The 16,202-nt window shown below is 44.2% G+C and overlaps 1 protein-coding gene across 3 annotated transcripts in view; it reads right to left on the bottom strand.

Annotated features, from left to right (window-relative positions):
• The window catches only part of eefsec (eukaryotic elongation factor, selenocysteine-tRNA-specific), a 254,466-nt gene that overhangs the window by 71,253 nt on the left and 167,011 nt on the right, over positions 1-16,202 (bottom strand). For all 3 annotated transcript variants that reach the window (XM_078414245.1, XM_078414246.1, XM_078414247.1), the window contains one exon: positions 14,813-14,969. In XM_078414245.1, the coding sequence (XP_078270371.1) occupies positions 14,813-14,969 (157 nt within the window). The remainder of the gene's footprint in view (positions 1-14,812; positions 14,970-16,202) is intronic.

Here is a 16,202-nt window from a genome sequence, read left to right as displayed (position 1 = left end):
AAAGTCAGATGTCGCAATTTGAGTCATAATATATTAGTAAGTGATTTAATGCCGTGCACTTTTACAGAAAAAAGGTTGCTTTGAAAGTTTTGCAGAATGGACTTATAACTGAAGTTTATTAAAGTGAAACCAGACAGGTTTTTAATCACTATGTGACTACAGATCCTATATCCTTTCTTCCCATTCAATTAGCAACAACAAACAGGAAAAAAAGGGAAGCCCCCACCAGAGGTGGGAGGTTGCAAATCTTGAGTAAAACACAAAGTGCTGGAGGAACTCAGTGCGTCAAGCAGCATTGGTGGAGGGAATGGGCAGACAATGCTTAGGGTCAGCACCCTTTCTATAGACTCGGGTCCTGAGATGAAACGACACCTTCCCATCTCCTTCCACAGATGTTGCCTAATCCGCTGAGTTGCTCCAGCACTCTGTATTTTGCTCAAGATACCAACATCTGCAGTCTCTTGTGTCTTTGTTTCACGGTAAATATTGTTGTTAGTTGTGCAGAAATATATTTGGGGGTCGGGGGGGGGGGGGGGGGGGGGGGGGGGAGAGGGGTTGGCTGGGAAGCGATTGGTGGTTAACAGGAATTGCACAACCTAATCCCAAAATGGTAATGTTACATCCAGAATCTCACGAAATAAAAGATTAGATTTAAAGGCACATTTATCTAACATTTCAGAGTATTTGAGTTTCACCAGAAAAAAACTTGCAAATAGAATATTAGATCCGCATTTTATCTGTTTACTCGACCAAATGAGGACGTGACTGGAGGAGACTCACTGTGATGGATGTTTCTTTTTGTTTGGTGTTGGTTTATGATTGTGTGTGTTATTGCTTATTTTTATTGCTCTTATTGTTGGACTGTGGGTAATCTTTCACTTCACTGCACATTTATGTGTATGTGACAAATAAACTTGACTATTGACTATTGACTAAGTGGACCCGTTGGGCCCAAACCACTCCTGCATTGGTGCAGCACCCTCTCCTCCCCCACTGCCCCCTCCCCATCCCCCCCTCCCACTCCCCCCTCCCCTCTCCCACCCTCCCTCCCACCCTTCCCTTCCCCCTCACCCCCCTCCCCATCCCCTCGCCCCCTCCCCTCCCTCACCCCCCTCCTCACCCCCCCTCCTCTATAATAATAAACCTAAACGTATACTTTAACCTCATAGAGACACAGCGCAAAGTTAGACCATTCAGCCCACAATGTCTGTGCTGACTATCAAGCATCCATTTAGATAAATGCTGTATCTAAAGAAGGGTTTCGACCCGAAACATCATCTGCCCATTTCCTCCACAGATGTATTTGATGGGACAGTATATAAAGGGAGTTTTACTCCTGTGTCTAACGTGGGTTTTCTCTGGTGTGGGTTTTCTCCGGTGTCTAACCTGTGTGGACTCTATTCTAAGAATGTGATGAGATGGTGTGGAGAAGATTCTTTCTGTATTTAACATGAGCTGTACTAGTCTGGGTGTGTTTGATGGGACAGTGTAGAGTGAGTTTTACTCTGCTTCTAACCTCTGTTGATTCTGTTCTGAGAATGTGAGGGGACAGTTTAGGGAGAGTTTTACTCTACATCTCACCTGTGTTCTGTTCTGGGAGTGTGATGGGACTGTGTAGTTTATTTTGTGTCCAACCTGCACCAGTCTGGGTGTGTTTGATGGGTAGAGGGACGTTTACCTTTTGTCTAGCTTGAGTTGGCACTGCTCTTGAAGTATGTGATGAAGCAGTGTGAGGAAGCTTCACTCTGTTAAAGCTGATGTGCACAGTGAGTGCATTTGACAGGACCGTTTCTGCAATAAATCTTCCGTTCGCCAACAAACATTAAGTCACTCAAAACTAGATGGGTTGGACTAGATGGGCAAGAAGGTTGACATGGACGTGATGGGCCAAAGGGCCTGTTACTGTGCAATACAAGATGGTTCAGGATTGCGCACATTGTCATATCAGTGATGAGGAACTGGGAGACTAAGCACAAGGAACTATAGATGCTGGAATCTTAAGCAAAAGCACAATCTGTGGGGTAACACGGAGGGAAATGGAGATCTGTGGAGAAATGGATAGTGACGTTTTGGGTTGGGAACCGTCGTCGTTTATCCATGTTCTCCAGAGACGCTGCTTGACCCGCAAAGATACTCCAGCACTTTGAGTCCTTTGAGCAGGAAGTGGGGTTGTAGAGTCATGATTCCCTCAGAGACGCAGTGAGAAAATCCATGTGACATACTGGTTACCAGAGTGTTCAACATGAAAGAAAACCCCCTTCAACATTAGCCCCAAGATAAGCTTATTCCACATTTCAAATGGGTTCCCCTCAACGAATGGCTTGACGGTTTAAACGTTACTGTCTTTTTGTGGAGAAAGTCTAAGGAAAGGTTTGCTACAATCACGGATCAGCAAATTTCCCTGTAACAACTTCAGATCAAACATCAAACAAGCCACTGGAGACTTGCCTTTGATGAATTAATGCTGATAATTGACATAATTTCAGGAAAACATGAAACGCTTCCTCTATGTTGACCGTACAGTGACGCCACTCATTTTGTACAAGAAAATATATGTCCCCAGAATACACAGGATGTCTTCAATTACTTAATAAATTATAATTTTTTTTAAAGGAGTTGATCCTAACTTTTATGGCATTTCCTCTTGAGAGGCACAGGGTAGATCATGCACCCTGATTTACTAAAGACGTGAGGAGATTCAGTTGTAAGTGGCCTGAATACTTTGCACAGAGACTACATATCTATCTGCAAAGTTCTTGGTATCAAAATTGTGCCCTGCAAGGTAATTAATTCTCTTCCCACATTAGTGCTTACTTGTGTGCGTGTTTGTGTGTGTCTCTCTCATTGAACTTTATGGCCACAGTTTGCAATGTGGTCAGTGTGGAAGTGTAAGCAGAAGCAGAACCATAGAGCTATTCAGTAAAAACAGGCCCTTTGGCCCAAAGTCCCTGCCGACAATCTTTTCTCCCAGGGAAGCGGATTTGAAAACTGGAGGGCACAGCTTAAGGTGGGAGGGGAGAGATTTAGGAGGGAGCTCAGGGTCACAATGTTACACAGTATGGAAACACGCCCTTCAGCCGAACTTGTCCATGCCGACCAATAAGCCCTATCTAAACTAGTCCCATTTACCCACATTTGGACCCTATCCCTCTAAACCTTTACTATCTATCCAAGTGCCTTTTAAGTTAGGTTATAGTACCTGCCTCAACTACCTCCTTTCGAGATACAGAACGGAAACAGGCCCTTCGGCCCACCAAGTCCACACTGTACACTATCCTACACACTGGGGACAATATACAATTTTCTTTAATGGAAGCCAATTAACCTACAAATCTATAGTTGGAGTGTGGGAGGAAACCAGAGCACCCGAAGAAAACCCACGTGGTCACAAGGATAATGTACAATCTCCGTGCAGAGAGCACCCGTAGTCAGGATCGAACCCTGGTCTTTGGCACTGTGAGGTAGCAACTCAACCTCTGCATCACCATGTGCCTCCTCTGGCAGCTCGTTCCATATACCTACCACCCTCTGTGTGAACAGGTTGCTCCTCAGGTTCCCATTAAATCTCTCCTCTCTCACCTTAAACTTTTGCCCTCTAGTTCTTGATTCCCGTACACTGGGAAGAAGGTTGTGCAGTAGTTTTTGAAGTCGTATTTTCTAAAATGTTTACTCACCTTCCCTCTCCGAGAGCTCTCCCTCATCTAGCCTAATTATGAGGATTTGTTTACTTCAACCATGGTATTCATTTAGTAGCAGCTCTTCGATCCTTGAAAACTTTGATACTCTCTCCACCGAACTGCCTTTTCTCCAGTGGAGATTCAGTTAATGCACTGTTGCTGTTTGCTGGTCTGGGACTCAATGTATCTATCTATTCACATTGGGGTTTATTACCATATCATCAGATAACCTTGAAAGGTTGAGATTTAAGAAACCGGATCCTTCTTGACATTTTATTGTATTTTGAATTTTTTCTCCTCTCCCTCCACCCCTTCCTTGTCATAATCTGCTAGGAATGGTTTAAGGATGGGTTATGTTCGGGAATTGAGTCAATGATATGCAAGTACTGAAGCCCGGAGTGAAATCAGTAGCCCTGCTAAGGATGAAATTTATTTACAGATATTGTTTCGGCTACTCAGTGGAAATCTATACCATACGATTCCCGCCCTTCCAAATTTTTCAAATGTATTTAAATGTAGAAAGATAGAAATTTATCTCCCATTTGCCGAGAAAATAGATATAATTGGATAGTTTATTAGCATGAAATTTATTTTAAAGTGTACATTTTTAGTATCATCTGTGTTTTCAAAATCTACATTCGTAAAATCTACATTATAACTGGTAATGAGTCAGAGTACAAGAGAGAGATTGATAATCCGACTGAGTGATGCCTGAACAACAATCTTGCACTCAATGTTAGCAAGAACAAGGCGCTAATTGTTGACTTCAGGGGAACCATGAACCTGTCTCATCGGGATGGTGGTGGAGAGAGTGAACAGGCTCAAGTTTACTGAAATCCACAAGATTTACACATCCATAAAGGCATTAGCCATTGTCCCACCAAATCTGGATTCATCCCCGAAGCCTTTAGCTCTGATATTAATGGTGAAGTGAAACACGTTCAACAACCTTTCGAAGCGCTGATAGACCCATCCATGCACCTTTGTGTGATTATACTCAATAAATCAAACAGGATGATATTCTCTAAAGAGCACATTCATCCCATTCAGCGAGCCAGGAACATTTCAAAGAATTGGAAGCAGATACAATTACTTCTTCCAAAAATACATTTTGACACATTAATGGATAGGAAGGGTTTAAGGAAGGCTATGGGGCAAATGCAGACAAATGGGATTGGCCCAATATGCCAATTTGGACAGTGTGGAGACGATGGACTGAAGAGCCTGTTTCTGTGTTGTAGAGCGCTGAGATTACAAATAGACAAGATTAAGATGAAGGTGATAAAGCCAAGTGAATAGGCATCAAATCAATCAGATAGTCATGAATGTGATTTTGCATTATAATAATGGACTCAGTGAAAAATATGGCAACTTGCAAGATCACAATACATCCAGCACAAAATGCTGGAGTAACTCAGTGGGTCAGGCAGCATCTCTGAAGAACATGGATAGGTCATGTTTTGGGTCGGGACAGTTATTTAGTCTCCATGTTCTCCAGAGATACTGCCTGGCATGCTGAGTTGTGTCTATCTTTTAGTAAACCAGCATCTGCAGTTTCTTGTATAACTGATAACTATCGGCAGGACTGATCACTGGGCTCTTCTGTGTGATCGCAAAGGCAACTTGTGTATGAAATCAAAATGAAACTGTACCTGTGAGTAAAACTCAAAGTACTGGAGGAACACAGTGGGTCAGGCAGCATTGTTTTGGGAATTGAAATGTCTTCAAACTGGATAGGCGACGTTCGTGAGGGGCAAATGTTTTACACAGACGGTGGTGAGTGCCTGGAACGCTCTGCCAGGGGTGGTAGTGGAGAACAAGGATAGGTGACGTATCGGGTCAGGACCCGAGTCCAGACTCACAAATCTCCACAAATTGCTCAGCTCCTTCTAACTCCACGCACCTAACCACCAGGAAGGCATTTTCAATCCTGAGCCAGGTTTGAAAGGCAGACGTAACACACTTACATCCCAGTGAAGGTCCTTGAGCAGAGGGGCCTCGTATTTGATCTTTCTTGTAGTTCATATTGTTCCATAATTTGCACCTTCACAAAAGGTGACACGTGGACAATTCATAAACAAATGGAAGTTAAAGCTTCTCCATCAGCGACTGCAATAAGGAACAGGCTACTGAACGCCCAATAGCTAGGGGCAGCACAGGCCACACTCTCATCTCGCTGCTACCATCAGGAAGAAGGTACAGGAGCATGAAAACTATTACCACCAGATTCACAGAACAGTTTCTTCTCAGTAACCATCAGGTTCTTGAACACTGCACAACGCTAACCTCAGCAACTGTGATCATCTATGGACTGTGTCTTTGGTTGTACTAAGGACTTTTGTCTTTTCTTTGCACTCGTATTGTGGTTATTAGTTTATTTTGTTTTGTTCTCCAGTTCCATTAAAGACATAAACAAGCCCTAGCATAGCCAGGTAGACAGATGACCTTTCGGTTCGGGAAACTTTTCTTCAAATCAAAACAGGCCCTTTGGCCCACCATGTCCATGCTGACTTTTTTTGTCCATCTACATTCATCCCATTTTTCTGCATTAAGGCCACATCATCTAGGCCTTGCCTATTTGAATGCTTAATAGTTAGATGTCTCTTAAATGTAATAATTGTATCCAAATCCACCACCTCCTCTGACAGCGAGTTCCAGATACCAACCACTCTGTGAAAAAAAATTTGGCCTCAAAGTCCCTTTAAAACTCCTTGATTAGCTGATATATTTTCATTTCATTTTTAAAATGTATGTTAAATATCTTTTGAAGTCTGTTCTAGACAATGTACTTCCACGATCCATTCTAAAATGGGAACTGGAATAAGTGTTTAACTTTCTTTAAGAACAGCATAGGACATACTTTAGTGCAGGTAAACACACCAATGCCAGAGTGAGGCCACACAGAATTTGGAGGAACAGCACCTCATATTGAACGGACACAGTCTGAGTAACTCAGCAGGTCAGGCAGTATCTCTGGAGAACAGAGATATGATCAAGATCCTTCTTCAGACTAATATTGCCATGGAGTCATACAGCAGGGAAACAGGCCCTTCGGCCCAACTCGTCCATGTCGATGCAGGTGCCCCATCTCAGCTAGAGCTATTTGCCTGCGATTGACCCTCTAAACCTTCCCTATCCATCTACCTGAACAAATGTTCTTTACAATAGTACTAAGCAATTGCGATCTAAAATCAGTGATGGCTGCAAGGATGGAGTTGTCAGCACCTGGAGGGTTAACGCACACTGGAATTTCTATTTTTGATTTCAGAGAAACATTAATCAGCTATATATTGTAAAACATTGGTCTGAAATGGTTTTAATTAGGAATCCTTCCAGGAAACTAACATCCGGTGCCATTGAACCACAAGCTTTTTACGTCAAAAAAAAGCCTTTGAAGACTGAGTTCAGTTGTTGCATTTTGAATACACCCTGACCAGACCCACACATGGGCCAGAGGTAACATGCATAGTGACAGAGAGAAAAAAATTCTCCACACACAGAAAAAAATGATCCTTTCCCCACAAACCGCGGCAGACACGCCAGCAGCCCCAAGCAGGGATATGAACTGTATTTGACATTTACTCCCCTCATTGCGAATTTTACTTACATAAACTCTTGCCAGAAAACAAATGAATTTACGATGGAGCCTTTCATGACATTATATGTCCAAACTGGTCTTCACGACCAACTGAAGTAACTTTGAAGTTTCACCAGCACTGTAACGATACCATAGTGGCATTTAAGCGGCTTTGAGATATGCAGGGAATGGAGGGATATGGATTATGTGCAAGCAGATTGGAGTTGGTTTTGGCATCATGTTCGGCACGGACATTTGTTGGCCGAAGGGCCAGTTCTTGTGCTATGCTGATCTATGTTCTATCTAATAGTAGAAACACTGCTGCCAATTTGTACGCAGCACCTTCCATGTCATTTACACCATCAGAATGTCATAGAGTTGTAGTGTGTAAACAGGCCCTTCGGCCCACCTTGTCCATGCCGGTCCCATTTACCTGCATCTGGCCCCTATCCCTCTTTCCTATCCATATTAAAAGTTGTCATTGTATCTGCATCTGTAGCTTCTTCTAATAAGCTATTTTTGGTGTTGCAGAGCATTTTACACTAAATAAATTGGTCGAGGAAAAATATTGGCCAAACTCTGAGAGAACATCAGAGAGTTATCAGTACTTAGTTTTTGATCATGCAGTCTTTCTTACCATTCATTATTATTATGACAAAATAATGTACGGCACATTTGCACAGCTGGGCGAGCTGTTGCCTCACAGTGACATAGACCCGGGTTTGAACTCGACCTTGGGTGCTGTCTGTGTGGACTTTGCACGTTCTCCCTGTGCCTGCGTGAGTTTCCTCCGGGTGCTCCGGCTTCCTCCCACATCTCAAAGACGAGTGGGTTTGTAGGTTAATTGGCCTCAGTAAGTTGCCCCTAGTGTGCAGAGAATGGATGAGAAGGTGGGATAATATAGAACTAGTGTAAATAGGTGATTGATGGTCGGCGAGCCTAAGGGCATGTTTCCATGCTGTATCTCTAAACTAAACTGAACTAAACTAAACATAAACAGAGACTGCTGGACATGATAATGTTGTGCTTGGCACTCACTCCTCTGGTGGTGGAGGCAGATAAAATAGTGGCATTTCAGACGCTTTTAAATAGGCAGATGGATATGTTGGGAATGGAGGGATATGGATCATGTGCAGACAGAGGAGATATGCTTAATTTGGCATCATGTTCGACATAGACATTGCGGGCCGAAGGGTCTATTCCTGTTTAGTGTGCTATTTTCTGATGAAGAGGCATTGACCTGAAATATTAATACTTCTTTCTCCATGGATGTTTCTTGAGGCTCTGAGTATTTCTGGCATTTTTTATTGTTATTTCAGATTTCCAGCATCTATAATTTTTTACACTTTGCTCATTCCGAATGGGAAATGGGTTACATGTTACATTTCCCAAAATCCAATATTTCATAATCTTATAACAAAATGGCCTGTTTTGTATAGTTCCCATGAGTTCATTTGTTAGTCATTGGCTTTTGGTACTTTGAGACATCCTGTGAACATTTACAGTACCACAGAAATGCCTTTTGCTTATTTCAGTTTAACCTCCTCTAACCTCATATACTGCATTTAGAGTTCTCGATATGGCCTCCTTTATATCGGTGGGACTAATGTAAACTAGGTGTTTCACCCAACACTTGGGCTTGGTACGACAGGGCCTGCTGGATCTTCTGCTTGCAAAACATTTTTAACTCCCCTTCCCATTCAAATTCCCATATCGACCTTTCAGTCCTGGGCCAGAGTGAGCTTACATCCCAACGGTATGAACGCTGAATTCTCCAATTTTAGGTGAACAGACAACTCCCCCCACCCCTTTTCTTTCTCTCTCTCCCCCTCCTTTTTTCCCCTCTCTTCCTGGTACCCCACCTGGATGTGCATCAATTCCTCCCCCCCCCCTCCCCCCTCCCCGTTCCCGTTCGTCCCCCCTTCCACTTGTATTCCATGCTCTGACTTCACATTTCAACCACTAATCTCTTCTTAACTCATACTTTATGTTTTTTTCATCTTTGGCCTTTGTCTACCTATCTGCCTGTCAAAGATCCCCCTCATCCCCCAGTATCTACCTATCACTCACCAGGCTATGCCAGACCCCGTTTCCCCAGGGAAGAAATGTGAAAGGCTAGAGGGCACAGCTTTAGAGAGGCAAAGTTTAAGGAGAAGTGCGGGTCAAGTTTTTCTACACAATTGGGTGGTGAGTGCCTGGACCACACTGCCAGGGGTGATCGGGGAGACAGAAACAAGAGGGGTGTTCAGGTGACTTACATAGGCAGGGAATGGAGGGATACGGATCACCTGCAGGCAGGGGAGATTAGTTTAACTTGGCATCATGTTTGGCGCAGACATAGTGGGCCAAAGGGCCTGTTACTGTGCTATGCTGTTCTGTTTAGAGCAAGTTACAATGTGGAAATGGACCCTTTGGCCCATCAAGTCCACGTCAACTATCAATCACCGTGGGAGGAGGGTTTTCACTATCTATATTTTAAATGCGAGACCCTTTATTTTTACACAGTTCTGGAACCTTTACAATCAATTTTTTTTCCATCCCTGGCAACATATTACCACGACTCGAGGGCCTGAGCTATAGGGAGAGGTTGGACAAGTAGGACTTTATTCCTTGGAGTGCGGGAGGCTGAAGGGTAATCTTATAGAAGTGTATAAAATAATAAGGGTATGCACCCAGAGCAGAGGAATCAAGAACCAGAGGACATAGATTTAAGGTGAGTGGGGAAAGATTTAATAGGAACCTGAAGGGAACTTTATAGGTATATGGAACTAGCTGCCAAAGGAGGTAGTTGAGGCGTGTACTATCACAGTGTTTAAAAACATTTTGACAGGTACATGGATAAGATAGTTTTAGATAGATATGGGCCGAACGCAGGCAGGCAGGACAAGTGTAGATAGGGCATGTTGGTCACCATGGGCAAGTTAGACCAAAAGCCTGTTTCTGCACTGTATGATTATATGAATCAACAGTGACCGACATCGACTACAAACCCACTGACTCCCATAGCTATCTTGACTACACTTCTTCCCACCCTGTTTCCTGTAAAAACTCGATCCCCTACTCCTAATTCCTCCATCTACGCCGCATCTGCGCCCAGGATGAGGTGTCCCATACAAGGGCATCGGAGATGTCCTCATTCTTTAGGAAACGGGGGTTTCCCTCTTCCATTATAGATGAGGCTCTCACTAGGATCTCCTCAATATCCCACAGCTCCGCTCTTTCTCCCCCTCCACCTATTCGTAATAAGGATAGAGTCCCCCTTGTCCTCACCTTCCACCCCATCAGCTGTCGCGTACAACAAATTATCCTCCAACATTTCCGCCACCTGCAACGGGATCCCACTACTGGCCACATCTTCCCATCTCCTCCCCTTTCTGCTTTTCATAGAGACCATTCCCTCCGAATCTCCCTGGTCCATTCATCCCTTCCCACCCAAACTGCCCCCTTCCCAGGGACTTTCCCCTGCAACTGCAGGAGATGCAACCCCTGTCCCTTTACCTCCCCCTTCGACTCCATCCAAGGACCCAAACAGTCTTTCCAGGTGAGGCAGAGGTTCACCTGCATGTCCTCCAACCTCATCTATTGTATCTGCTGTTCCAGATGTCAACTTCTCTACATCAGCGAGACCAAGCGCAGGCTCGGCGATCGTTTCGCTGAACACCTCCGCTCAGTCCGCCTTAACCAACCTGATCTCCCGGTGGCCCAGCACTTCAACTCCCCCTCCTATTCCCAATCTGACCTTTCTGTCCTGGACCTCCTCCATTGTCAGAGTGAGGCCCAGTGCAAATTAGAGGAACAGCACCTCATATTTCGCTTGGGCAGTTCACACCCCAGTGGTTTGTACATTGACCTCTCCCACTTCAGGTAGTCTCTGCTTCCCCTCTCTATCCCCTCCCCCTTCCTGTCTCCGACTACATCAACATCCTATCTTTGTCCCGCCTCCTCCCCTGACATCAGTCTGATGAAGGGTCTCGGCCTGAAACGTCACCCATTCCTTCTATCCAGAGATGCTGCCTGACACGCTGAGTTACTCCAGCATTTTGTGTCTCCCTTATATGAATCAATATCTTAGTTTTCTTGCTCTCCACAGATGCTGCCTGACCCGCTGAGTTACTCCAGCACTTTGTGTCTTATTCCGTAGACCAGCATCTGCAGATCCTTGTATTTTTGTTATCTTTGTTATTTATTTCTCCCTCTTGACTCTTCTTGTTGAATCTGTCCATGCAGAATTGTGGCAGTCTGACTGATTCATCAACTTGCCAAAAATCCCCTAAGAAGTGACTGCAAATATAACTACACGGGGTCCCATTTTAAAAATGAGATCAGATGTTGGCAAACTTTACACCATAAGAGAGCTCAATTATTACGCAAGAGTCTACATTAACTGATGCAATGTAGCAGAAACAATAACATTTGTGTATTAAGGTGCACTGATGGATTTAGCCCAAATACTGCAGAGTGAGTTTTTCCTGAAATATCTTGGCATTGGCAGTGAAATCTTTAACACAAAATCTACCAGCGGTACTTGAGATGGAATTGATTGTCACTATATGTGGTATATCTGATCTATTTCGACAGCATGCAAAACAAAGCTTTTGTGTAGGAAGGAACTGCAGATGCTGGTTTAAACCGAAGACACACACAAAAAGCTGGAATAACTCAATGGAATGGGTGACGTTACAGGTCGAGACCCTTCTTCAGACTGAAGAAGTCTGAATAAAGATTCTACCCCGAAGCGTCACCCATTCTTTGTCTCCAGAGATGCTGCCTGTCCTGCTGAGTTACTCCAGCTTTTTGTGTCTATCTTTTGCTGTAATAATAAACCAGAACCTAAACGTTTAATAGGCCAGAACTCCCTGAAATCATTTAAAAATCATTATTCTATGTTTATAAGACATACTTTTTAATGTTATATATTTCTTTTATAGACTGCGTTTCATTCATTTAGTTTAGAGATGTTTAGTTTAGAGAGACAGCGTGGAAACAGGCCTTTCGGCCCACCGAGTCCACACCGATCATCGATCACCCGTTCACATTAGTTCCATGTTGTCCCACTTTCTCATCCACTCCCTACACACTAGGGGCAATTTACAGAAGCCAATTAACCTCACAACCTGCACGTCTTTAGGATATGGGAGGAAACCGGACTAGCCGGAGGAAACTCATGTAGTCACAGGGAGAACGCGCAAACTCCAAACAGACAGTACTCGAGGTCAGGATTGAACCGGGGGCTCTGGCGCTGTGAGGCAGCTGCGTCACTGTGCTGCGCGAAGTATTAACGATTGTGGCTGGCTATTGTACATAGGCTTGCATTCTCCCCACTCCATCCCCTACCAACCACACACACGGCAAATTCTCTCCTAACTCGACAAACAACACGTAAAGGAAATTTCTCTGGGAAAACTCCACAGCAGACTTAAAATTCATGACAAGAGCTCTGTCAACATCTAACAACAAATTGAAGGATTACTTCCCCTCCAGTGAGTGGGAGATAATGATAGAACACATACGGACTCCAATGGAAATCAATTTAAGCAACTGCATCTCTGAAAACACTTGATGGGTGAAATTGTGCGACCATTTTCCCTCTGGTAATGAATGATGCCACTGTACTTACCTTGGCGGCAAAACATGGCACCTCTTGTATGCGGGCTCCGTAGACCATTTCTGTACACTTGCTAATAGAGGATGTCTGGGAATGGGAATACTGTACTGGACAGTATGTAAGAAAATAATCTCACTGTGCCTTTGCACATAAAATTATGATACGATACAATAGAACTTAATTTATCCCAGGAGGGAAATTGGTCTGCCAACAGTCATAAAACACAAGATACACGAAACGTGAAATTAATGTGATGAATGGAAAGGCAATTTGAGGAGCATCCTCCCCTCCAAGACCACATCCCATGAATCCAACTCCGCCCCCACGATGAAGCCAGCCTTCCCGATGAGCTTGTTAATCCTTTTGACATCCATGCCTTCGCCCTGCTGCCCCAGCACACGACAGCAAAGAAGATGGCTCTGGCCACCACCGATTGGTAGAACGTCTGCAGCATCTTACTGCAGACGTTGAAGGAGCAGAGCCTTCTACAAAAGTACAGCCGGCTCTGTCCCTTCTTATACAGGGCCTTAGCGTTCCTGGACCAGTGCAATTTACTGTCCAGGTACACTCCAAGGTATTTGTAATCCTTGGTAAACTGCACATCCACACCCTTGATGGAGAAAGGGGACAGGGGTGTTCCTCTCCTCATAATGTCCACCATTAACTCCTTAGTCTTGTTGACAGAAGAGCCAAACCCACCCTAAAAGTATAGTCATATGGAAGAGGTCATGTGGAAGAGAGGTGACTTAACTGTGGCCTGACCATTTCCATTTCAAGGCTGGGCCATACATTCACGTTTCACGGCTGTCTGAAGAAGTTGGCTGGTTAGAAGGGGGCATTGGTCAACTTGGGCCAGAGACTGCTTGCTGTGACCCAATGCTTCTCATAACCATGGGCAACCCAAAATCAATCCACATAAACCATGGAATTGAACCTAAATGTACAGCCCTTGACTGAGACCCTACTGTCTTTTCAATTCAATTCAACATTCCATCTCCTTGACAGATGTAGATCAACAACTTTGCTCTCTACACATTGAATTAATGATCCAGTGTCTGTCATGTTAGCAAATGGATAGACTGCAAGGAGACGGCGAACAATTTTAAGCAAATCTGAGGTTAGAATAGTGAAGACTTGGTTCCTGGCCCACCTCTCCCTCTCAGGGCAAGAGACAGCAACATATATTCGTAAACTCAGAAGAAACCTGCAGGGATAGATGTTATATCTATCCAATAAACCAGGGCTTACATCTGAAAATAAATACACAGCAAATAATGTTTGAGGCTCATATTTGCCATTAAGAGGAAACTAGTAAATTACCTGCTAAAATAAGTGTCATTTCACGAATAAAACTCTCTAATCAACAACTATCAACAATGCGATACCTAATTTTTCATCTACTTTGCTTTAAAATTAGTTTTTTAATGTACACCTATAGACCCCTGACCAATCCCATTCTTCTATATGCACTCATTAGTGGCAAAGTGGGGCTCAAGTTGTCGACCTCCCCGTGGTGAGCCCTGTCAACTGACCTCAGTCAGGCGAACGACAACAAACAGAGACAGCGGAAGCAGAAGCAGCTTCATAACTTCTGTTGCCTCAAACGCAAGAAGAAGTGGCAAAGCAATAGTAATCCGGGAGATGGTATCATATTTTAAGAAGTTAATATGATGTTAAGTGTGTAGATCTTATCACTGATTTAATTTATTTGTACTGGATAGAGAATGGAAGTTGCTGCAGAGTTTGATTGAAGTTCATCAGTTGCCGAATACAAATAAACATTAAAGCCTTAATGTATAGTCACTCATTCTGCAAGTAAATAATAAAGTTGAGCTCAGGAAAGACCAAGGGAAGGGTCTAATTGGATAGCTTTCTCCTTGAGCTTGCTCAGGGATGCAAGCGACAATGGGCTTTTTCTGTGTTGAACCGATTCCACAGAAGTTGAGCACCTACCTGGGATTCGGATTTTGAATTTTCCGTTCTGCCCAAAGCCTCCGTCAATCACTCCGGTTTCGCCCGTCGACAGTTTGACCTTCATGCCCACAAACAGCTGCATGTTGGTCTCCTTCTTGAAGAGCGAGCGGCCAATGACACTGTAATCGTCCGAGACCTGAAGGGGAAGAAAGCAAACAGCCTCAGCTGCAAGTTCACCCATCAAAATACCTTTCGTCCCACTCCTCAAAGTGTTGGCTCGTGCTGGTATCACACACTCCCATGAAGAGGCAGCACAATGGCGCAGCGGGTAGAGCTGCTGGCTTACAGCGCCAGAGACCCGGGTTGGAAGCTGATCTCGTGTGCTATCTGTACGGAGTTTGTATGCTCTCCCTGTGACTGCATCGTGAAACCAGGTGCACTGGTTTCCTCCCGCACCCCTAAGACGTGCAAGTTTGCAGGTCAATTGGCTTCTGTAAATTGTCCCGAATGTATAGGATAGAACTAGAGTACAGATGATCTGGGTGACATTTCAGGTTGAGACCCTTCTTCGGTCTGAAACGTCACCCATCCATTTTTCTCCAGAGATGCTGCGTGACCCGCTGAGTTACTCCAGCACTTTGTGTCCTTCGCTCTTATCCTTGTCCACCTCATCTTATCTTGTTATTTATTATTTCTTTATTTTTACTCATCTCTCATCCTGAGCCCACGCTTTCCCACCTCTTTCCCCTTCCACCCTTATCCCTCCCTTCGACTTTACATTTCGCTCCTCCTATTCTCTCCTTATCTAGAACATAGAACAGTACAGCACAGAAACAGGCCCTGAAGAATCCGAAGAAGGGTCCCAACCCAAAACGTCACATATACATGCTCTCCAGAAATGCTGTATGATGTGCTAGGTTACTGCAGCACTTTGTGTTTTTGTCTGTAAACCAGCATTTGCAGTTTCTCGTGTATCCAGATAGTTGGTTGGTCTTGTGTCAGTTTAAACTTTAAGGCAATACCATTTTCTTAGCCCAGTTGAATCGAAACATACAGTCCCCATCGCAAGGGGTGGCACGGCGGAGTAGCGGTTGAGTTGCTGCCTTAGAGTGCCAGGGACCTTGGTTCGATCCTGACCATGGCTGTCTGTATCGAATTTGTACATTCTCCCCGTGACCTGCGTAGGTTTTCTCCGGGTGCTCTGGTTTCCTCCCACACTCCAAAGATGTACAGGTTTGTAGGTTAATTGGCTTTGGTAAAATTGTAAATTGTCCCTAGTGTGTGTAGGATAGTGTTAGTGTGCGGGGATCGCTGGTCGGCACGTACTCGGTGAGCCGAAGGGCCTGTTTCTATGCTGTATCTATAAACTAAACTAAACTAATCCTCCTTTTTCTGTTTCTGTTTCAACGTGTGTCGGCTAACTGATCCC

Source organism: Rhinoraja longicauda, chromosome 17 (genome assembly GCF_053455715.1).
Source record: "Rhinoraja longicauda isolate Sanriku21f chromosome 17, sRhiLon1.1, whole genome shotgun sequence".
NCBI classification, from domain to species: domain Eukaryota; kingdom Metazoa; phylum Chordata; class Chondrichthyes; order Rajiformes; family Arhynchobatidae; genus Rhinoraja; species Rhinoraja longicauda.
The sequence above is the reverse complement of the archived record's forward strand: the minus strand, read 5'-3'. Positions and strand labels throughout refer to the sequence as shown.